Raw genomic sequence first — 23302 nt, 5'->3', positions numbered from 1 at the left:
ACTCGTTCCTTGGTGCACAGTGGCATGACTGTTGGGAGTGTAAACAACTAATTTTAGGATTGGATTTTGGGTCTGTTCCACAAGAGAAAACTTACACACAGTGCTGTAAACCAGGACAGAAAGCCCGTGGCTGGGGAGGTCTAGGCCTCAGTGGAGAAGCAACTGCTACTTCACTGTTAAGTGGGTATTGTGTGCCTAGTAAATTGCCTTTTAAACATTCGTGATGATACACATAATTACTGCCGCTGTCAGCTTAGGATATCCTGGAGGGATTTTCTTTCCCTCAGTGTACTGCAGAGACTCATTAACCAGTTAGTTGGCCTCCTGAGAAGAACTGTTGCTGTGGCAGTGGCTAGGTGCTCAGCTTCCCAGAGAAGAAAACAGTCAGACACCCACAGTGCTCCCCCAAACTGCATAAGCTCAGAGAGCATCACAGAAGTGAGGATGGAAAGGACATACGCCAGAGGAATGAGGGCGGGTTGTGTAGCTACTTCTTTACTGAAACGTTTCTTCCTAAAGGGAGGAGGGAGGTTAATGAGACTCAGGAAGCAAATCTTAAAGCTCAAAGGTTAAAAACTGTTTTGACTGGTGTTCTCTTGGTAATTGTGTTACCCAAAAAACCTGTTTGCAATGTTCCACACTAGGCTGAAGAAAGCTTGCCCCCAGCTGGCTCTGATTGGTAATAAAGAACTTCTATACAGCCAATGGCTGGGCAGAGGGTCACAAGACCTTGAGTTTTGAAAGGGGTAGGAACCAGACAAGATGAAAAGAAAGAGGACAGAATGTAAGAGCAACCAGAGAGCAGGGCCAGACTGCCTTGTAAGTACCTGAGTGAGTGGCCACCGGCTGCCTCGGTAGCACGGGAAGGGTTAGGAGTTTCAGGAGTACCAGAGGGGAGTGTTTGCTAGCAGGGGAAGGTTTAGGAATGCTCAGCCTTTGAGCTAGTCACAGCATGTCAAAATTAACTGATGTACATGTGTGTTGCGTGGGTATCTCTCTGTGTATGTCTATGTGAATACAGAGGCCCTCGGAGGCCAGAAGCATGAGATTCCCCACAGAACTGGCATTATGGTTGTGAACCACCAAATGTGGGTGTTGGGAACAGAACTCAGGGACCTTCTCAGACAGCAGGTATGTTCTTTGCCCCAGAGTCATCTCTCCGGACTATTCCCCTTCTATTTTTGCATCCTTTGTTTTGTTTCCTTCTTCACTGTTCTTTTCATGAAGTTTAATTAATACTTAAGGTTTCCACTATGAGTGATAAATTCCAGCATTCAGTATATTAATCTATTAAAAGGTATGGAATCAGCTGAGGTGCTGGCACACTCCTTAATCCCAGCACTCAGAGGCAGAGGCAGGCAGATCTCTGAGTTCAGGGCAGCCTTTTTAAAGAGCGAGTTCCAGGACAGCTACACAGAGAAACTTCTGTCTCGAAAAACAACAGAACAAAACCAAAAATGTATAGAATCATGTCTTACACATAGTAAGAATTATACACTTTACCTCTAATTACACTGTCTATATGTATAAATTATATACTGTTTTTATATCAATGTCATATTTAATCTTTTTTAAAGATTTATTATTTTATGTATGTGAGTACATTGTCACTCTCTTCAGACACATGAGAAGAGGGCATCAGATCTCATAGATGGTTGTGAGCCACTATGTAGTTGCTGGGAATTGAACACAGGACCTCTGGAAGAGTAGTCAATGCTTTTAACTATTGAGCAATCTCTCTAGCCTGTCATATTTAATCTTTAACTTTTTAGAATTTTATGTGGATAAATTTTTGCCAGCATGTAGATTTGCACACCAAGTGTATGCCTGATGCCTATACACAGAGCCCCCTAAGTGCCAGAGTACCAGTGTCCTAAAACTGGGCCATTTCGCCAGCCTTTATATTTAATTTTTGCAAAAGCGCTGTGATTTAGATGTTTTAATACTAATTTCACCAACAAGAGAACTAAGGCTCATTGTGTAAAGCACTCAAGGTCTGAGAAGTAGATCTTAACTCATTTTAAGCACTGTGTAGCGCTAATTGGTCTGGAAGTCAGAGTGCTGAAATTAAAGGTATGTTCCACCACAACCTGCCCGAAGCAGAGATAAGGAAATTTTGGCCATTTTGGAGGGGAGCACATACCTATAATTCTACCAGTTATTCTGGAGGCAGAGAAAGGCAGATCTCTGTGAGTTCTAGGTCAACCTGGTCTACATAGAGAATTCTTGGCCTTCCAAGAATAACATAGAAAGACCGCTTCAAACAAAGGTACCTAGAATGCTTGGGGCAAAAGGAGATTTCAGGCTTAATATATGAAATAAAATCCTTCAGAGTAGAGCCTGAAAGTCTGCTTTTCTAATTAGCACCCCAGATTAAGATGAACAATGTATTAGCAATGTTTGAGAAGCTTTTGGTTTTTTTGTAGCCCTGGCTGTCCTGGAGCTTGCTCTGTAGATCAGGTTGCCCTCAATCTTACAGAGATCCTCCTGCCTCTGCTTTGAGTACTGGGATTAAAATTGTGGAACAGTGAGAGATGAGTTTCAAAGAAACAAGTTTGACACCAGGTGGTGGTTTCCCACACCTTTAATTCCAGCACTTGGGAGCGGAGGCACCTCCAGTATAGCCAGGGCTATATAGAGAAATTGTCAAAAACCAACCAACCAAAGAAACAAACAAACAAAACCCAAAAAGAACAGTGCTAGGAACTTGCGTAATGCATTAAATTACAGCTAAACGGAGATAACCCTGTATAAATTATATTGTCTTCCCTTGATCAGAGATTTGTGATCTGAAGCGATGCAATTTGCAGAAAATACTGTAGGGTGCTCTAGGATATGTCTTAAGGAATCCAAGATTAATAATCACTTCTTGAACAAGCGGGCATTCTTTTTTTAGCGGAATAACAGCACGTTTGTGCATCAGACACCAAACAAATAATTTACCGGGCGCCTTCTCCATGTCAGCATTTGCGGAGGACAGCAGTAAAAAGCCTTCCAGGCTAATCTAATCCAGAGCTCTGAATAGCAATCCCGATCTGGGGCGAGCGCGTGAGGGCTGCTCCGGCTCCAGCCAGCAGAGGGCGCACTCCCACCCTCCGCGCGGCCTCGGGACCCAGTGGCTTGCTATCGCCTGGGTTGCTCCCGAGCACGCCCCCGCCCGCCGCGTCACGTGACACCGCCACGGAACCTGAGGTGCGGGCCCTAAGCCGAGCTAAAGTCGTTGCTGGCGGCCGAGGCGGGTGCAACCCCAGAGGCAGAACCGAAGACGAGTTGGGGAGGCCCGGGGAAGTCGATACTACCTCTTCCCGGTCAGGTCGGCTCCCTGTCCCTTCCCACCATTCGCCGCTCGCGTCTCTTTAAGCGTTTGCATGCGCTCTCTCGCGTGGGCAGGCCGGGGTGACCATGTAGCGGGAAAGCCCGAGGAAGCACGGGTGCCTGGGACGAGCTCAGCGCTGACGGCACGCCGCTCCGGCGTCCCCTGCATCCCTCGCTGCGGCCTGCGGGGTCCTGCTGGGAACCCCGGCCTCTCGAGGAGGCCTGGCCCCGAGCGCCGCCAAGTCTCGCCGCGTCTCGCGAGAGTCCAAGTTGAGAACATGGCGACGTCTAATCTGTTAAAGGTAAGCCCCTGACTGCAGCCCGGCTTCTGCTCGGTGACCGACGCGTTCAGCTCCTGGGGAAGGACCGGGCTCCGTGTGAGCAGCGAGATGTGAGAGTGTTTCAGGGTTGTCCACCGGAACGGGAGCCCGGGTGGCTGTTGCCCGAGCACCCGGACGCCGGGCCCTGGCCTCGGGGTCCAGAGGATCTGGTGGTTCCTCCCGCCGGCTGATTGACTGACTCGGAGCGATGCTTTCAGGGGATCAACCCAGGCTGGAAGCGAGAGCAGTGTTGCTGGGCCCGCACCAACCCGCCATTGTGACTCTTGGGGTCCGTTTCTTCTGTATGGAGTGTCAAAGACATAACAGGAAAAAAAAATCCCAACAAAATGCTACCTAGCAGGTTTCAGTGGCTTAACCCCCAACCCCATTTCTTAATTTCTGTTCACACACTGGTCTGCAGAAAATGCGAGCCAGACAGCAGTGCCTACCACTTCACCCCCTTTCTCCCTTTTCTAAATGTTACACCTTCCCTTCAGTTCTCTCACGCTTGACTTCCTATTTCCACCTCTTTTCTTTCTTTCTTTCTTTCTTTTTTTTGTTCCTTGAGGAACTGTCTCCCAGCCCCGACCTCCCATGTAGGACATCAGGTGGCATCCGATAAAGTTCTACCATTCTTTTAGAGTGTAGAAGAGTTTTCATTAAAGAAAGCATTGAGAAGTTTTTAAATACCAGGAGAGGCTCAGGGCAGGCAGATTGATAAAAAATGAGGACTATGATAAAGACACGAGTCAAGTTTGTGTTTTTAGTAAGAATTCTGTCCTAAAGCACTAGCTGAAATGGGGCTAGTGATGACCTGAGGGGACATAAACATATGTTCTCAGGCTGTGTGAATGAATAATAATAATAGAAAAGGCTCCTCTCCCCTAAAAGGGGTCTCATCGACCCCATCTTGGCCAGAACTTGCGATGTAGCCCAACTGGCCTCGAACTCACAGAAATCCTTTGTCTGCACTGAGATTGAAGGCCTGCAACACCACTTGAGGGGTTCCTTAAAAGGTCTTCCTGAATTTCTATCTCTTGGGTTTTTGAGACAGGGTTTCTCTGTGTAGCCTTGGCTGTCCTTGGATTCTGTAGACCAGGGTGGCCTTGATCTCTGAGATCCTCTGCTGACCCTCCCCACTCCCAATAATGAAATTAAAGGCTTGTGCCACCTTGCAGCAAGCCATGGGTTGAATTTCTGTCTCTAACAGCTGTATGACTTTGAGCAAGTTCCCTAACCATAACAACTTCTTTGACCAAGTTTCTTCCTCCATTTTTGGTAGCACTTTTGAGAGATGAACTATGTAAAATGCCTAAAAACAGCGACTGGCACTTAATATCAGTACGCTAAAGCACTAGAAGAACCATTTGAAACTGGGCCTGGTGGTATTGGTCATTCCCAGTATGATGCGGGTCACTGAGGCAGGAGGACCTAGCCCAGACTCGGTTATGTAGTGAGTTGAGACCAGCTGAGGCTACATTATAGACTAATTCGCAGGAAAGATTATTTACTCTATAAGGTTTTGTTTTTCAAATTTTCTAATGTGTACATGAGTGCAGACATGCCAATAGAGGTCAAAAAAACATTTTTTTTTTGTCTTTTGTTTTTCAAGGTAGGGTTTTTCTGTGTAGCCCTGACTGACCTGGATCTCACCCTGAAGACCAGGTTGGCCTCAATAGGATCACTTGCCTCTGCCTCCCAAGTGCTAGGATTAAAGGCAAGCATCACTGAACAACTTTTGGGAGTTTTCCCATTCTGTCTGGGTTCTGGAGCTCAAACTGAGGTTGTCCGGCTTACTAGCCCCTAGGGTTTTGGGGGTTTTGGGTCTTAATGTATTTTATTAATGTTTTGAGAATTTCATACGTGCATATAGTGTACGTTCATCATGGTCACTCCCACTCCAACCTTAATTTGCTTAGTGTGTGTATATGTGGGAGTGTACTGTATGGTTGTTAGAGATCAGAGGACAGCTCTGTGAGTCAGTTCTCTCCCTCTATCCTTAGGTAGGTTCTGGAGATGAAACTCTGGTTGTCAGGAGGCTCATATAATAAGCACTTCATCCTCGGAGCCGTCTCTCTGCACACCTCCTATAGTCCTATGCTTTCGCTTAGGATGCTCTCAAGACCCATACTAATGTACTCATATACATAAGCAGTGTTTTATGTTATTTCTTGAATTGTGTTTAAGAAATAATTGGGTTCCTGGTTCTTTGTAAACTTTTGACCTGTTCATTACTTGGCTAACTATGAGGTACAATCTACAATTTCCATCCCAAGTCCTTAGGAAAGTCAATATTCTCCGTAGGACCTTTAGGAAAATAAACACAGTATTCCAGTCACTAGTGTTTGTTATCTTGAGGAAATTATAAATCTTTATCTGTAGTTTATACACATAAAATGGAAAAGCCTACCTGACTGGGCTAGGATTAAAGATCACTAGGATTTTTAAAGCTCTGCATTCAGATAGCACACACCTTTATTCCCACATTCTCGAAGCTAGGCAGGCTGATCTCTGAATCCAGGCCGGCCAGGGCTGTCATTAGAGCCTGTCTCAAAACCAGAAAGAAAAAGTACTGTAACTTCATAACAATACATTGGAAAAACTTGTAACTGACTCAGTGAAGTCAGATGCCAAATATGAATTTTCAAAAAGATAATTTTGTGAGATAATGACTGTGAGAAAAAGCAGATGTCCTAAATGAATAGTATTTATTTTTGAGGCAGAACTTTGTAGCTTTGGCTGGCCTCAGTACTCAACTATTTAGACCAGCTTAGCTCAGAGAGGTTTGTAGAGGGCTGGGATTCAGGTATTCCCCACCAGGCCTGGCCTATAGTCTGATTTTAGATAGCTAGTACTGTTGTAATATGAAGGACATAATAAACAGACATTTGATTCTGTTATCTATCTACATTTACCTATTTGAGTCATTGGAACTTTTGAGGGAGGAATTCCAAATACATTTTGAATCATAAAATGGGGAGACTGAAGTTTGTCTTTGGAATATGTGAGGACCTGCCAGGGTCCATCTATGACGTAATTTATGAGATTAAGCAGAGCTGTTACACCTTGAGTAGATATAGGATTTACTGGGGAGTGGCCAAATTAGCATATTTTTTGGTTGGATTAGTATATTGACTTATTAGAGAAATGCCTTGGACTTCTGCAAGTAGATCTTACCAAAGAGAAAATTATCATGTCCATCAGTCAGAAAGGGAAAATGTAGGCCAGACAAGACCAGTTTGAGTCATGACCAGATCTACCAACTGTACCTGAAACACACTGAATTATGAGCCAGATCGCTTCAAGGGGGTAAATCCCAGTTTACTTGTGACTTGAAGCAAGGTGGTATTTTTGTTTTGTTTTATTTGTTTGGGGGTGGGTTCTTTGTTTTGTTTTTATAGTTGACAGAATTCAGAGAAATAGCTGGTACTCTTTGAGAAAATAAGATTAGAAACGTTCTTTATGCGATTTCTAAGAGTCTGATGCAATAAGACCTGCTTTCATGTACTGGCTGGTTTTCTGTCAACTTGACACAAGCTGGAGTTATCACAGAAAGAGAGTCTCAGTTGTGGAAATGCCTTCATGAGACCCAGCTGTAAGGCATTTTCTCAACTATTGGTCAAGGTGGGAGGACCCAGCCCATTGTGGGTGGTGCTGTCCCTGGGTGGTCTTCGGTTCTATAAGAAAGCAAGCTGAGCAAGCCAGGGGAAGCAAGCCAGTAAGAAACATCCTTCTATGGCTTCTGCATCAGCTCCTGCTCCTGACCTGCTTGAGTTCCAGTCCTGACTTCTTTGGTGATGAACAGCAACATGGAAGTAAACTGAATAAACCCTTCCCTTCCCAGTTTGCTTCTTGGTCACGATGTTTGTGTAGGAATTAGAAACCCTGACTAAGTCATTTCATATTAGTATTTTATTTTATTTGGGATCATGATCAAGTGAACTTGTCATTGGATCTTGGCAATCTTTTGAGTATAGAAAGATGTGTGTAGTGCATTTTAACATACAGTTGTCAACTGGCTAAGTCTGACTCCTTTTCACGTGGGAACTTTATCTTTTTTCTTTTCCTTACACATTCTAGCTGTAGAACATCTCTAGCAAACTTATAGTACCGTTTCATCTCCTATTTTGGATTACTTCTGATACTTAATTCTACCTGTTCTTTTTCTTTTGTAATTGTCATCTGAGCTCAGGGTGCTCATTTTCTTCAATTTCAGTTGATTCTCCTACTCCAGATGGCAACTGTTCAAATGTTTTCACTCCTCTTAGTTCCTAGCACACTAACTAGCAATTATTTCCCTCGGTCACTCACTACCTTATGTCTTGCTGGTGTCTCCATATTGCCGTAGCTCTTTTTCAGGTTGCCCTGCACCTATGTGTTTAGCCTGCAGTGTCCTCCAGGAATTGGTGATATGTCTCCCTCCTGCTGCTCTCTTTTCCCTTGTCTAAGCATAAGAATGTTTGTGTCTCTTGTATAAACCTGTACTCTGCTAAGACTTTGCCCGTGCGCCCTTCGTAGCCCTCTTTCCCCTTAATTGATCCATCCAGTTACCTTGAAACTGTCAGATGTTAAGAACCTGAACAGTAGTAATATCCTGATCACCAAACCAGATTCTTCTTGATAAGGTTCATTCTCTTGTCTGGTATCATTTCTTATTCTCTGCTGTTTCTCTTTTTCTCTCCTTATTTTTACCGTCTTCCCCAATCACTGACATCCAAATTATTTCTCCGGATTCAATCTTCAGCTCTTTCTTAATACCTCTTTTATAGTTTTATCTTTTAGTGCTAATCTGATCTCTAGACCAAAATAAGGTTCTGACCCTACCACTTCTTGCTTAGCTATGTGGTCCATGGGGCCAGTCATTTGAAACCATCTCAGTTGGATCTTTTAACAAGAAACTGAGATAGAGGGGTTGGGGATTTAGTTCAGCGGTAGAGCGCTTGCTAGGCTCTGGGTTCGGTCCCCAGCTCCGGAAAAAAAAGGAAAAAAAAAAAATGAAGAAAGAAACTGAGATAGAAGGCCCAGTTTTTTCTCAGTGCAAACTTTCAGCATTTGGAAATAAGGAAAATGAAAGGACATACAAGCAATTCTAAATGTCTAGAATTAATTTCTTTTTTTTTTTTGATAAAGCTAAAATTTTATGAAATCCATTGCATTCATTTTTTAAAGATTTCTTTCTTTATTTTATGTATGTGAATACATTGTCTCTGTCTTCAGACACACCAGAAGAGGTCTTCAGATCCCCGTTACTGAATTGAACTCAGGACCTCTGCAAGAGTAATCAGTGCTCTTAACCACTGAGCCATCTTTCTACCCCCAATTTCTCATTCTTATTTTTTTTCAAGATTTATTTATTATATATGAGTACACTGTAGCTGTCTTCAGATACACTAGAAGAGGGGATCAGATCCCATTACAGATGGTTTTGAGCCACCATGTGGTTTCTGAGAATTGAACTCAGGACCTCTGGAAGAGCAGTCAGTGCTCTTAACCGCTGAGCCGTCTCTCCAGCCCAAATTTCTTCATCCTTAAAGTTGTTTATTAGACACCAACAGGCAAGGGTACCCTAAGGAATACCAAGACATATATAATAATGCCCATGCTCTATGGAAATTTGTCATATTCAAGACGATTTTACTGATGTTTTTCTCTTAAGGCAGAAGTTCAGAGATGTTACTATGTGCTATTTGTGCCTTTACATATTGAGGAAATATTTTTGACGGAATGATTAAAGAAAGCTAGGAAGAAAGAATTGGAGCTGAAATTTGAAGACTGGATACTGTGTTTGCATATGCAAATATGTGCACATGCATATGTTTGAATGTGGAAGCCAGAGTAAACTTCAAGTGTCATTCCCCAAGAGCCGTCCACTATTTTTTGACAGTGGATCTGCTCTCACTTGCCTAGAATTTGCCAGTTAACCAAGACTGGCTGGGAGGGCATCTCAGGGATGCTCCTACTACTGGTTACTTGCACTGGCATTACACAGAAATGCCACCATACTCAGTTTTTTGCTTTGGGAGTTTATTTATTTGCATGTTTATTTATTTTGAGACAGGGTTTCTCTGAGAAATAGAGCCCTGGCTGTCTTGGACTGGCTTTGTTGACAAGGCTGGCCTCAAACTCACAAAGATCTGACTCCCAGTGCTCAGCCTTTTTTTTTTTTTTTTTTTTTTTTTTTTTTTAAAATAAGGGTTCTGGAAGCTTGAACTCATGTCTTCTCATTTTCGTAAGGCAAGTACGTACCAACTTAGAGCCATCATGCAATAATACTCTGTAGCTTCTTGAATTTTAATTGTAAGACTTACATTGCTTAATTTTATAATTGCTAAAAGTGCCTGTGTAGAATGACTTAGTTGAAATGAAAAAGTATTAAGAGGTTATGAATCTATTCTGCTAGAGCCAGGAAGTTGTAAGAGTCCTTCTATAATTTATTTGTATACCCCTTTCAGGAAGGAAGGGCAGAGAGAGGAGGGAGTATAATGGAATGCACTGGGTGCATAGGTGGATCTCTGAGTTTGATGCCAGCCAGGTCTTGATGGTATATAGTGCCATCTGAGGTATATAGTGAAACCTTGTCTCAAAAAGAGGGAGGGATAGTGGTTGGAGAGATCACTCAGCAGTTAAGATCACTGGTTGTGGGGTTGGGGATTTAGCTCAGTGGTAGTGTGCTTGCCTAACAAGTGCAAGGCCCTGGGTTCGGTCCGGCTCTGAAAAAAAGAAAAGAAAAAAAAAAAGATCACTGGTTGTTTTGTTAGATACCTGGGTTCTGTTCCCAGCACTCACCTGGTATCTTATAGCAGCTACACACATGCACATACATACACACATACAGACACACACATACATAAAATATATTTTTTTAGAAGGAGAAATGAAGCTGCAGGAGAATAGTAGCAGTAGAAAAAAATAATAGATAGCCAGGCATAAAGTTAGCCTTACATAATGTATAATTTAGGATCACAAATCTGGCTAAACTCATTAGCTAGCTCCACAAGGAGAACAAAAATTAACCTTTCAATTTACCTAAGTTCTTCTGTTTAGACAGGGTCTAACTGTGTAGCTTTCATTGTCCTGGAATTTACTTTATAGATCAGGCTGACCTGGAACTCAGTTCGGGCTTCTGCCTCCTGAGTGCTGTTTAATGTTCTATGCCACTGTGCCTGGCTCACTTAAATTCTGTAGTTGGTGAAGGGAAAAAGGCTCAGCTAATGTTGGCACATCTCTCAGGTGTCTTTATTATATAATATATATACATATATTATTATATATTATATTGTATAATATATACATATATATTATATATAATACTACTAAGCGGTAGCAGTAGGCACTTGGAGCAACAGACTAACTTAGGGTAACCTTTGTAAGTGAGTGTAAGAAACATCACTTCCTTTTAGTCTTATATGATGGTGGTTAGTAGTTCCTAAGTTTTGGTGCCATAGACTGACTCACAACTACATGAATTTATCATTTGATAAGCATGCTGATTCTGAATTCTAGTGGGTTCAGTAGGTCTGTGGTAGGTTTAGGAATCTTAGGTAAAGTTACTATACCAGAAGATTTGATGTAGGTTGTCAGAGGATATGTTGAAAAATGGTTTCTGAAGTATAATTCAGGAGGTTTGCAGATTTCATGCAGTATATGATTGGGTTAAGAGTCTATGATAAGCGGTGGTAGCTTACACCTTTACTCCCAGCACTGGGAGGCAGAGACAGGCAGGTCTCTTGTGAGTTTCAAGGCCAGACTGGTCTACAGAGCAAATTCCAGGATGGCCACTGCTACTCCAAAATAAAGGTCAGCAAATAGAACAAAAACAAAACAAAACAAAACAAAAAATCCTGCAATAAATGATTGGACTAAGCAGTATCCTTAAAAACATTTGTGTGGTCTGACAAGTCAGACCAGCTAATAAAACTTTTGTTGCCAAGCCTGATAACGTCAGTCCTCTGCAACTCACAAGGTAGAAGAAGAGAACCTACATTCAGAAATTGTCCTCTGACCGCCACATGCACGCCGTGGCACTCATGCACCCACATAGGAAGACATGAAAATTAATATAATTTAAGTAAAGTATATAAAAACAAATCAGGAGTTTCATAAAATATTTAGTGCTGCTCTACTAGAAAACGAATGGGGGGGAAGTCAAAAAAGAAAAGAAATGAATGAACTTTATTGGCCAGAACAAGTCATATGAATACATTTAGCTAGAATAGGAGCTAAGCTCTTGGCTGGTACATAGGAAGTTGCTCCTTCTTTCTGTTTGGTGCTGTGACTAATTTGTTTTTCTCCTAATAAGATACTGTTCGTAGGACAAAATGCTTAGGATGGACTAGTGTTCAGTATGATAATGCTCATTTAAATCTTTATATGTTTCCTTTGTGTCTCGTGTTGCTCTCAAATTTGATGCCAAGATTTTATTAGCTTGTTAGATGAGACATTTTCTTTTAGCATTGATTTTAACCAACAGTGGATCAAAAGTACTTAAAATTTTAGACTTTTACAGGTATACAGATATTTTCTTTGTCATTTGATAATTATTTATGTAACGTGATATATTAAGAATTAGAAGTAAGCCAGGTGGTAATGGCCCATCCCTTTAAACCCAGCCATTGGGAGGCAGAGGTGGATAGCTCTTGGACTTTGAGGCCAGCCTGGTCTACACAGAGAAACCCTGTCTTGGAAAAAAACAAAAAACAAAAAACAAAAACTCCACAAAAGTACAGTGGGATTAAAGGTGAGTGTACTACTGCCTGGTGGGCTTTTGTGGATTTATAGCGTTGTTTTATTTTGTTTCTTTTGAACCCGGTCTTTGTAGCTATGGCTTGTTCTAGAACTCACTATGTGGAGCAGGCTGACCTTGAACTCAGACATTCACCTGCTTCTGTCTCGTAAATTCTGGGATTAGAGGTGGGTGCCACCACACCCAGCTTCCCTTCCTCCCGTTTTTTTTTTAAAAATGATACTTCCATGGACATAAATATTTTACATGCGTGTATGTGCACTGTGTGCATGGTTGGTGTCCCTGGAAGCCTGAAGAGGGCGTCAGATCCCGTAGAAGTGGGGTTGCAGAGAGTCGTGAGTTACCGTGGGTCTGGATTAAACCCAGGTCTTTGAAAGGGCAACAGGAGCTCTTAACTGCTGAGCTATCTCTTCAGCTGACAGCTTTGCAGTGTGAAGAATGTAATACAGCTACGAAATTAGAGGATTAAGTCTCTCTGTAAGATACCCATTCATCTTCAACAGCAGAAAGACTCAGGCTTTACTGCAGGCTGGCATAATTACTGTTATTTGTTATATGGCTGCAGCACTCAGTTCAAGATCAGCTTAAGAGAGAGGCCTATAGGATGGAGTCTAGGAGGCCCGAGGTACAGCTTCTGTTGTCCTCCCTCTGGTCAGTGTATGACAATATACATGAATTATGCCTAAGGAAGCTAATCTAACTTTTTCCCTGGCAATTTGTGTGGAATTTCTTCACAAAGATAAGAATGTTTATGTCCATGGATACTTTGACCTCTACATGACACAAAGCCCTTCTCTAAATTACATTGTTAGTCTTTTAAATTGGCCAGCCCCAATATTGAGACCATGTTGACTCTGCCAGTCCCCTACCAAAACCGCATTTATTATCTTGTCCCTTACACAGGACCTAAGGTTCATATTAGGTAGACATTCCAGTTGTCCGGGGAGTATCTACCAGAAGGAACCAAGAGGAAAGGCCACACTCTTTGTAACAAATTCTTCCCTGTACGCTGTCGTGCACTAGGTTTTAGTCTTTGCAGGCTCTTTCTTCCCCTCCTCCTAGGATGACCCCAGGGACTCATGTACAGGCTATGATTCTGACCTATAATTCCACAAATTTCTGATTTGTGTTTATAGTTATCTTTGATTCCCTGCTATAAAATTAAGCCTATAAGAACTCTGTTTTAGAAAGGTATTTGTTCTAAATTTGATCTCTTTATTTTTCCTTAAGAAATATATATTTTTAGAGAAACGTATGTAAGACTTTTATATTTAATTACTTTAAAATTAAACCATATTTTATCTTTTTTATTTTTAAGAATAAAGGTTCTCTCCAGTTTGAAGACAAGTGGGATTTCATGCGTCCAATTGTTTTGAAGCTTTTACGCCAGGAATCTGTAACAAAGCAGCAGTGGTTTGATCTGTTTTCGTAAGTAATCCAGTAATTCTGTTTGTTAACAAAGCGGGTTTTGGTGGCTTTACATACTGGATTGACAGTAAGAGTTTAAGTGGTAAGAAAACCTGTGTATTATTACTGGCTGTGTTGGAGATTCCCAAGACAGAGTCTAGGTTCTCTGACCTTACAAACCTAAACATACAGGGAAAAGGCAAAAGGGCTGAAATTGGAAGATTTAAGGAGGAGATTAAAAGCACAAATTTCCAAAAGTCCTTTTCCAATGGATTCACCTGGGGCATTACATTTTTTTCTTAGATTTGTTTATCTCATTTTATACGTATAAGTATTTTGCTCGCATGTATGTGTATGTGCTAAATGTGTACTTGGTACTGATGGAGGACAGAAGAGAGTCTTGGATCCCCTGGAAATGGAGTTTGTGAGCCACCATGTGGATGCTAGCTAGAAAATGGCCTTAGCTCCTCTGTAAAAATAACAAGTGCTCTTGACTGCTGAGACGTCTCTCCAGTCATGGGACATTTAATTTCTTCAGCAGCAAGGTTGACAACATGTGATATGTTATTAAGAGTTAATGAAGTGGCTATATAGTCAAACTCTGGACTCCTAGGAAGAGTTAGTATAAATTCAGGATGTTTGTATTAACAGTTTAGATACATGAACCAGTGTTATCATTTCCGGGAAGGTTTATTAAGATGTGGGAAACTGGCAGTTCTCAGATTCCAGACTAAGGCTAACCTTACAAACAGATTTTTCTAAGGAATTGAATCTCAGATCTGCTTTGTTGCTGCTTAGTCCTTGGCCACATGTCTAGAGAACAGTGTCTGAGGCAGTGTAGCAGATTTAAACAACTTATTAACCACAAGGTTTACCTTAGAAAGCCAATGGTTTTCTTCTTCAGTTTCTGTGTGAACTGCTAATTTAATTTATTGTGCATGAGTGTTTTGCCTGCGTATATACAAATACACAGTGTGCATGCCTGCTTCCTGAGGAGGCCAGAAGAGTATGCTAGATGGCTTGAAGAGTTGAAAGCCTCCATGTGACTGATGGGAACTGAAACCCAGTCCTAGGAGAGTAACAAACAAGTCTTCCTAATCACTGAGCCATTCTGTAGCATCCCCAACCCCACCCCCTTTTTTAAAACTAACTTTTGTTCTAGTGGTAGAATACTTGCTTAACATGGACAGGACCCTGGTTTAACCCCAGTACTGGGTTGGGGAAGGTGGGAACAGGAACATAGTTAAGGCTGAAACATTAATGTAGGCACAGAGCCTAAAGCTTCCAGGACTATAGTCTGTAGTATCTAAGGTCAGGGCATTGGACACAAGCCTGTTTAATTCCAGAAGACACAGTTTTGTTAGCAAGCAAAGCCAGTGTTGGGAAGCTATCCACATCGGGCTTCCCAGTTCAGCCAGCTAATTCAACCCAGGCCTTGGCATCAGGTGACTGTTCCTGTGTTAGTTTCAGTTTGCTTACCTGTCACACTGAAATTTTGAGGTGAGCAAAATTTGCAAAATTTTCTGCAAGGCATGTGCAGAAAGAACTAGGAGTTGTCTCAGCTGTGTCCTGGCAATGCCAGTAGGTATGATTTCGTCTGAATGGAAAGCACTCACAGCAGCTTAGAAATCAACTCTGACCATTTGCATTGAAGAAGGGAAATTTTTCAGCAGTAGTTTTGAAAAAGTACAGCTTAATGAGCGTTCTTTTTACCTGAACTTTCGTCTTTCCAGGTTTTATATCAATTTTTTCATTTTTTTCAGAGCTGTGAGAACAAAAGTGTTCTTTTAAATAGAAATACAGCATTACAAGCAACTAGAAAAACATAATGTTTATGAGTTGATCAGGTTGAAATCCCCAAACTTCACAACTTCTAAGAATAGGTTTATGTTGCAATAGAAAAAGATACTAAGTTATATCATAGACACATTAAATATTAGTACATACTCAAAACCTTATAAGATCAATTACCATGTAGTTGAGCTGGGAAAAATTACGATCAAAGTATAGTCAGGGGCTAGGGAAAGGATTCAGTAGACACAGTTTTTGTAGTGCAAACATGAGGACCCCCAGAAGTGGTGTGTGTGTGTGTGTGAGAGAGAGAGATGAGAGAGAGAGAGAGAGAGAGAGAGAGAGAGAGAGAGAGAGAGACAGAGACAGAGAGACAGAGACAGAGAGAGAGAGAGACAGAGACAGAGAGAGAGAGAGAGAGAGAGAGAGAGAGAGAGAGAGAGAGAGAGAGAGAGACAGAGGCAGAGAGATGCATGCATTGGTATAGAAGGGAGTAGACAAGGTAGAAGGGAGTAACAAAGTCTTTTACCTACTAAACCTGGAGCTCACCAGTTTGACTCAATTGGCTGACTGCAAGCTTTCTGGTCCCCTCTCTCTGCCTCCCAGTGTTGGGACTGCAGGCATGCACCACACTCCTGGGTAACAGAGAAATTATAGCAATTAACTTTGGAGATAGAGATTAGGAGACAGGGTCATACTTTTGTAATGATTTCGGTTTTATGTTTTGTTTTACAACACAACACAGGATTTCTCTGTGTAGCTCTGGTTGTCTTGGAACTCCCTTTGTAGATCAGGCTAGCCTCGAACTCAGATTCACCTGCTCCTGCTTCCTGAGTGCTGGTATTAAAGGCTTGTGCTACCACCACCTGGCTTGTAATAAATGTCTGTACAACTAATAGAGAATTAAGAAAGAGAACAGCTAGGGGGTGATGATGCACATCTTTAATGCCAGCACTGGGGAGGCAGGTAGGTGGTTCTCTGTGAGCTTGAGGCTAGCCTGGTCTACAAGAGCAAGTTCTATGACCGTAGGGACTAGACAGAGAAACCCTGTCTAAACAAACAACAAAAAAGCAAAAGCAACAAAACAAAACAAAAACAAAAACAAAAGGGAAAGCAGCAACAATGGAAATAATAGAAAGTTACCTTCGAGATACCTTCCAAAGAGTGCTTAGTTCCGAAGAGTGGTTTGTGGAAACTGTACTAACGTAGGACTTAAGGAGAATGCTTCTCTGTGTGCCTGTTTCACTCCTGATCTGCTTTATTTTTACAGGGATGTACATGCTGTCTGTCTCTGGGATGATAAAGGCTCATCAAAAATTCATCAGGCTTTAAAAGAAGATATTCTTGAATTTATTAAGCAAGCACAGGCAGTAAGTTCTGCATATTCCATGTTAACTTTACATTTTCTTCTTGTTAGTGCTGGATGTCAGTTCCAGAGCCTTAGACACTTGGCTGATAAGTAAGCATGGCCTGGATCAGTGAGCCACAGCCTCATCCTCAGACTGCTTTGTATGTTTTTGTTGGTTGGTTTTTGAGACAGGGTCTCACTGTAGCTCTGGCAGTCCTGGAACTCACTTTGGAGACCAGGCTGGTCTCACACTGGAAGATCTACCCCCTTAGTGCTAGGGTTAAATGTATATGCCACCATACGTAGCTCCCTTAGATTGCTTTAAAAACTTAGTATATGGTGCTAGAGAGGCAGTGGTTAAGAACACACACTGCTTTCGCAGAGCACTGCAGTTTGGTTCCTAGCAACCATATCAGACACTCATAACTGCCTGTAACTTTGCCTCCAGGGGTCCAGTGTCTCTAATTCATATGGACACTTTCACTCACATCAGGTACATACACAACTACACATAATTAAAAATAAATATTGAAATTGCATATCTGACTGGGGAGATGGCCCACTTGGTAAAGAATTTGGCTTGCAGGCACAAGGATAGGAGTTTGAAAAAGCCAAGTGTGGGCCAGTGAGATGGCTCAGTGAATTAAGGTACTTGCCATCAAACCTGACAACACTTGAGTTTAATATCTGGGGCCCACATGGTAGACCTACAAGGTAAAAGTTGTCCTCTTACCTCTATATGTATGCTGTGGGGAGATACCCGTCCCTGCACATAAATAAATGAATATAATAATGATAATCTGTTCACGGTGGCATTTATTTGTAATGTCACCACTGCGTAGATCCCCATCCTACCAGGCCAGTGAGAACTACTTTTTGGTTTTCTTTTGTTTATTAAGACAAGAGTTTCTCTGCATGGCCCTGGTTGTCCTGGTACACACTACATAGATCAGGCTTACCTTGGACTCAGAGCTCCACCTGCCTCTGCTGGTACTGGATTAAACATGTGTGCTACCATGCCCAGTGAGAACTAGGAGAGAGAGAGAAAGAGAGAAGGAAAATTAAAGTAGGTGGCACCTAAGGAACAAAACCTCCAAACCTCTTCTGGCCTACACATGTATGTTTATGTGTATTCATGAATACCTGCTCATACATGAACATGCACAATATATGAAGCTATATATTTTATGATTTTGAAGACAAGTTCCTGAAGTAATTTAAAAATTCATAATAACTTTTAAAAATACTTATATTTATTCATTTGTGATTGTGTGTATGTGTGTATGTATGTATGTATGTATGTATGTATGTGAAGTATTAGCTGCAGTGTTCATGTGGGGATCAGGACAGCTTTGAAGTGGTTCGTTCTTTCTTCCTGTGTCTGTGCTGCAGCGATGGAACTCAGGTTGCCAGACTTTCCGATAACAAGTGCCTTCACAAGAACTTATGACAGACATACCTGTTATATTTTGAAATGACATGATTGTCATTAGCTTTCCCATATTTCTGTCAAAAGAACATTATCCTCAATTATTCTAGAAGAAGGGCAGGACACATACTTCAGTTGGTACACCACCAGCATGTAAGAATCCGAGCTCAAATTTCAGCACCGCAGAAACTATGCACGTTGGCAGGTGTTCGAAACCTTAGTACTCGGGAGGTTTAGTCAAGAATATACCCAGTTGCTGGAGGCCTCTCAGCAGAACAGATGCTGCCTGAGGGGAGACTGTAGGTTATTGCAGTGGTAGATAGAACTCACGGTCAGATTCTTTTTCCTCATGACTAAGGCCACCTCAAGTGGGAAGTAACTTTCCTTCAAGTTCAGATACTTCTCTTTCAAGATTGTAAAATTCCTAGAGTTAAATTTTGTGTCGCTGCGACTGAGCTGAAGTCAGCACTCAGGTTTTGCTAAGTTTTTAGTATTAATGAAATGAAGACAAATCTTACTTAGGCATTTAATTAATTACATAATAAGTATTATTTTGGTTAAGTTCTTATTCACACCATCTTTTTTTGGGGAAAAAAGATAACTTCAAAGATAGTGTGTTGTTTCTGAGTAAACGTGGTATCACTAATGTGTCCTTACCAGTTTGAGAAGCAACTGAAGAGCAGATTACTTTTCTTCATAGAAAAATGAATTTGAAAACTACAAGACCAGAACTTCTTACTCTCCAGCGATTGATTGATTGATTGATTGATTGATTGTTGTTGTTGTTGTTGTTGTCTGTTTTGGCTTTATGAGACAGGGTTTTACTGTGCAGCCCTGGTTGTTCTGAAACTCACTCTGTAGACCAGACTGGCCTCAAACTTGACCTTCCAAGGATCTGCCTTAGAAATTTTAAATGATAATTTATCTCATAGGAAATTACTTTAATGAAAACTCTGTCTGTCTGGGGTTAGGAGTTTGGGTGATAGTGGTGTACCTTTAATCCTAGCATTTGGGAAGCAGAGACAGGTGGATCTCTCTGAGGCCAGCCTGCTCTGCAAAGCTAGTTCCAGGACAGCTAGAACTACCCATAGAAACTATTTTAAAGTCTTAGAAATTTAAATGCTTCAAGTACCACAATTTAATTTGTGCCCTAGAAAACATCAGCTTCTTTGTTAATGATTTTGGGTAAAAGTACATAATGTTTATTTCAAATTAGCAAAGTTTACACTTTAATTTCTGGAAGTAGGATCATAAAGAATCAGATTATTAATATAGATTATGTATGTAATATGTATATAATATATATGTCTTGAAAAACAAGCCAAAAGAAAAGTAGATAGGACATGAGAAATTATTAGGAAAAGATATATTTTTTTCTTTAAACTGGTTTTTACAGTTTTAGTTATTTGTTTTTTGTGTATGCACACTCTTGTCTACCATGGTATGCCTGTGGCAGTCATTGGACATCCCATGGGAGTCAGTCTCCTTTTTCTAATATGTTTGTTTCAGGTTGTCAGATTTGACAGCAAGTACCTTTGCTGCTGAGCCATTTGCAAGCCTGTTTTTATTTTAAAGAGTACCTAACCATTTTATTTTACTGGCTTATTTTTCAGTTCTGGGGAACCCATGGTCTCACTCATACTAGGCAAGCAATCTATGCTTGAACTGTATCAGCCAACCCAACACAACTAATTTATTTGTTCATTGTTGTCTGGTTTAGTAATGTGGGCTTGCCTCAATTAATTTCACTCAAGCTCATTAATGCATTGGTAGTTGGGTCTGCAAGGGTCAGGTGGTCCAAGTGAGCATAATTAAATATGTATTACTCAGGGCTGATTTCCTCTTGGAAAAATTATCTCATATTCCTAAGGAAAACATCCTAGAAGGTGTTTGTGGGACCTACAAGATTTCATCAGGTCTAGGCTTGTTATGGCAACATTCTGTGTGGTGAAAGCTGGTCACAAGATCAGCCCAGTGTGAGCAGTGGGAAAATCGAGGACCACCTTTAAAAATAAGTGAAGTCTAAGATAGCATGTTTAAGCTCTAGGTATAACTTCAGCACCAATTCCATCCCTGCAAAGAGAAATACTTTACCTGTCATAAGATTTACTGTTAACTGGCTGCAGGAGGGCATACCTTTTTAATCCCAGTACTCAGGAGGCAGAGGCAGGCTGGTGGCTGTGTTGGAAGCCAACTGCCTCACGTATGAGCTCCAGGCCAGCTCAGGGGTACCCTGGCTCAAAAAGGGAGTGAGGAAGACAAACAAAAACTTAGAAACAAAACACTTCCCTCAAGTATATGCTGGAGAGGGTTAGTAGCCTCAACCACTAACTGTAGAGTATTTTCACCACCCTCTGAAGAAACATTGTACTGTTAACAGGCAAACACTCCCTGTTACTTCTCAAACCCTGCTCACCATTACACATGAATTTTCTACCTCTGAGTTTGTCTGCTCTTGGGTTTCATAAACTGATTGATCTTTTATGAGCAGTCTTTACTTGGGATAGTAAATGTTTTCATGCCTGGTTTACATTTCCTACTTTTGATTGTTTTGGACAATGTGGCTGTGAACATTTATGTACAGAATATTTTATTAGGACATGTGCTTGGTTTCTCTTAAATATAGTATTTGTACAGTAAATCATGTTTTAAAATTGTCACTTGACTGCATACTGTCCTTATTCATCAAAGCATTTAGGGTCATTCCAAGCTGATACAGTTTTGTTTTTCAGCGCGTACTGAGCCATCAAGATGACACAGCTTTGCTAAAGGCATATATTGTTGAATGGCGAAAATTCTTCACCCAGTGCGATATTTTACCAAAACCTTTTTGTCAACTAGAGGTGACTTTATTGGGTAAACAAAGCAGCAATAAAAAATCAAATATGGAAGACAGTATTGTTCGAAAGGTATGTGTCTTACCCCGTTGTTTCCTGATGTCTCTTAATGCCCTAAATGTCTTTAGGAAGGTGTTCATTATGATTTATGTAGGTCTTGCTAATCACAGGCAGACCTTTTTTTTTAAAGATTTATTTATTCTATATACACTGTCTCTGCAGACACACCAGAAGAGGGCATCAGATCCCATTACAGATGGTTGTGAGCCACCTGTGGTTGTTGGGATTTGAACTCAGGACCTCTGGAAGAGCAGTCAGTGCTCTTAAACTGCTAAGCCATCTCTCCAGCCTGCATGCAGTCTCTTTATAGCTGTTAGGTTTGTTTTTTATGAAACTTTTTCTTGCACTCATACATTTTAGCTTCAGCATTCTTTATCTTTGTATGTTCTCTTAAACTATAAGTGTTTTCAAACATAACCTCCTCAATTTTCCTTTTTGGCCTTTTCTAGTTTTATCTTCAGTATCTTTTGTGCTATTTCTTTATACTTTTATCTTCTTGTGAATTAATTACTCATTTTCTCTTTGAATACTCATTTCTTCTAACTTTAATTGTGCTAAGCAGCTGTCATCTTTATAGTTAGTCTAGTCATGTTTGTCACAAGGTTTCTTTCAACTATAAATTATTTTTTTTAAATATCTATACCTATTTACCAATTACCTACCTACTAGTGAGAAATGAATGGAAGCCTGTGAGCGTATACATGCTGCATAAGCTCTACCACTGAGCTCAGCCTCAACAAAAGGTGAAAAATAAAAACTGCTATTTGAATTACAAAAACCCTGCTGTGATGGTTAGGTTAACAGATCAATACCAGAATTGTGTGGTCTGGGTGTTACCATCCCATCCTACTCTTGAAATTTGCTTTATGCAAGATACTATAACATTAGATATACATGGTATTTCAGTGCTAGAATTTGCTACAAATTGAAACATTTCTTTTTAAAGGGAAAAAGCCTTTGAAGATGCAAGCCCATAATCTTACCCTCTTGGTTTTTTTGTTATTCCTTTCTTTTTTTTTTTTCCATTTTTTTAAAATTTACTGTGAGGCTTACTGGTTTATGTGAGCATTGTTTCTGGGATGATATTTGTTGGGTTCAGATGTGGACATGTTAGTGTTGCCTGCTAGGCCCCAACTCTCACCATAGAAAGAGAAGTCGTATTCCTACTTCAGGACTGTTGGCGTTGCATTAATTATCTGTGGAAACACATGGTGCAGTCCAGGGTATGTTGTGAGAGTCACAGAATTAACCGTTGTCACCGCTCTCCCTGTTACCAACAGAGCGACTTGGAGCATTGGTCTTACTTGCCAGTGTGTTTTCTTTATTTCTATAACTTTGATAACCATGTGGTGGAAGATGTATACATTTTTATTACAACTAGCACAGACATGCATGTGAGCGTCTTAGAACCACTAGAAATTTGCCTCTTAGTATTTTGCATATGGGAAAGGAAATAAATAGAGCTAGAAACCAAATTGTATTATGAAGAAAAAGTTTTTTTGTTTTTTGGGGTTTTTTGAGATAAAGTCTCTGTATATTCCTGCTATCCTGAAGCTCACTATATAGACCAAGCTGGCCTCAAACTCGAAGAGATCCTCCTGCCTCTGAGTGCTCAGATTAAAGGTGTGTCTTCATGTTGGCCCTAGTTCTTTACTATTGGCTAATAAAATGTGACTTCCTAAAGGACCCGATACTGCAGATACAGTAATAGGATTTCCTTTTCTCCATTTGTCCTGAACTTGTGTGTATGGTACTTGAGATGTTAATCACTGCAAATGATGCTGTATTTTCTTACTTCCTAGCTCATGCTTGATACGTGGAATGAGTCGATTTTTTCAAATATAAAGAACAGACTCCAGGATAGTGCAATGAAGCTGGTGCATGCTGAGAGATTAGGGGAAGCTTTTGATTCCCAGCTGGTCATAGGAGTGCGAGAGTCCTATGGTATGTTCTCAACTCTTATAATCGCATTTCCATCCTGCAAATCTTAGGATATTATGATTTGGTCAGACTCCCACCTTCTTCCTGTGCCATACACTTTTTAGTTTCAAC

General features: G+C 41.0%; 1 protein-coding gene across 2 annotated transcripts in view; it reads left to right on the top strand.

The window, feature by feature from the left end:
* The first annotated feature begins 3103 nt into the window (after positions 1-3103).
* The window catches only part of Cul5 (cullin 5), a 50727-nt gene continuing 30528 nt past the window's right edge, over positions 3104-23302 (top strand). The window contains exons 1-5 of one of the 2 annotated variants that reach the window (XM_032911584.1): positions 3104-3617; positions 13697-13806; positions 16847-16946; positions 21086-21262; positions 23053-23194. In XM_032911584.1, coding sequence (XP_032767475.1) covers positions 3369-3617; positions 13697-13806; positions 16847-16946; positions 21086-21262; positions 23053-23194 — 778 coding nt within the window. In that variant the 5' untranslated portion in view covers positions 3104-3368. The remainder of the gene's footprint in view (positions 3618-13696; positions 13807-16846; positions 16947-21085; positions 21263-23052; positions 23195-23302) is intronic. The other variant, XM_032911583.1, reaches the window with a different exon arrangement.

This window comes from Rattus rattus, chromosome 8 (genome assembly GCF_011064425.1).
Source record: "Rattus rattus isolate New Zealand chromosome 8, Rrattus_CSIRO_v1, whole genome shotgun sequence".
Classification (NCBI taxonomy): Eukaryota; Metazoa; Chordata; class Mammalia; order Rodentia; family Muridae; genus Rattus; species Rattus rattus.
This window is presented reverse-complemented; position numbering and strand designations above follow the sequence as displayed.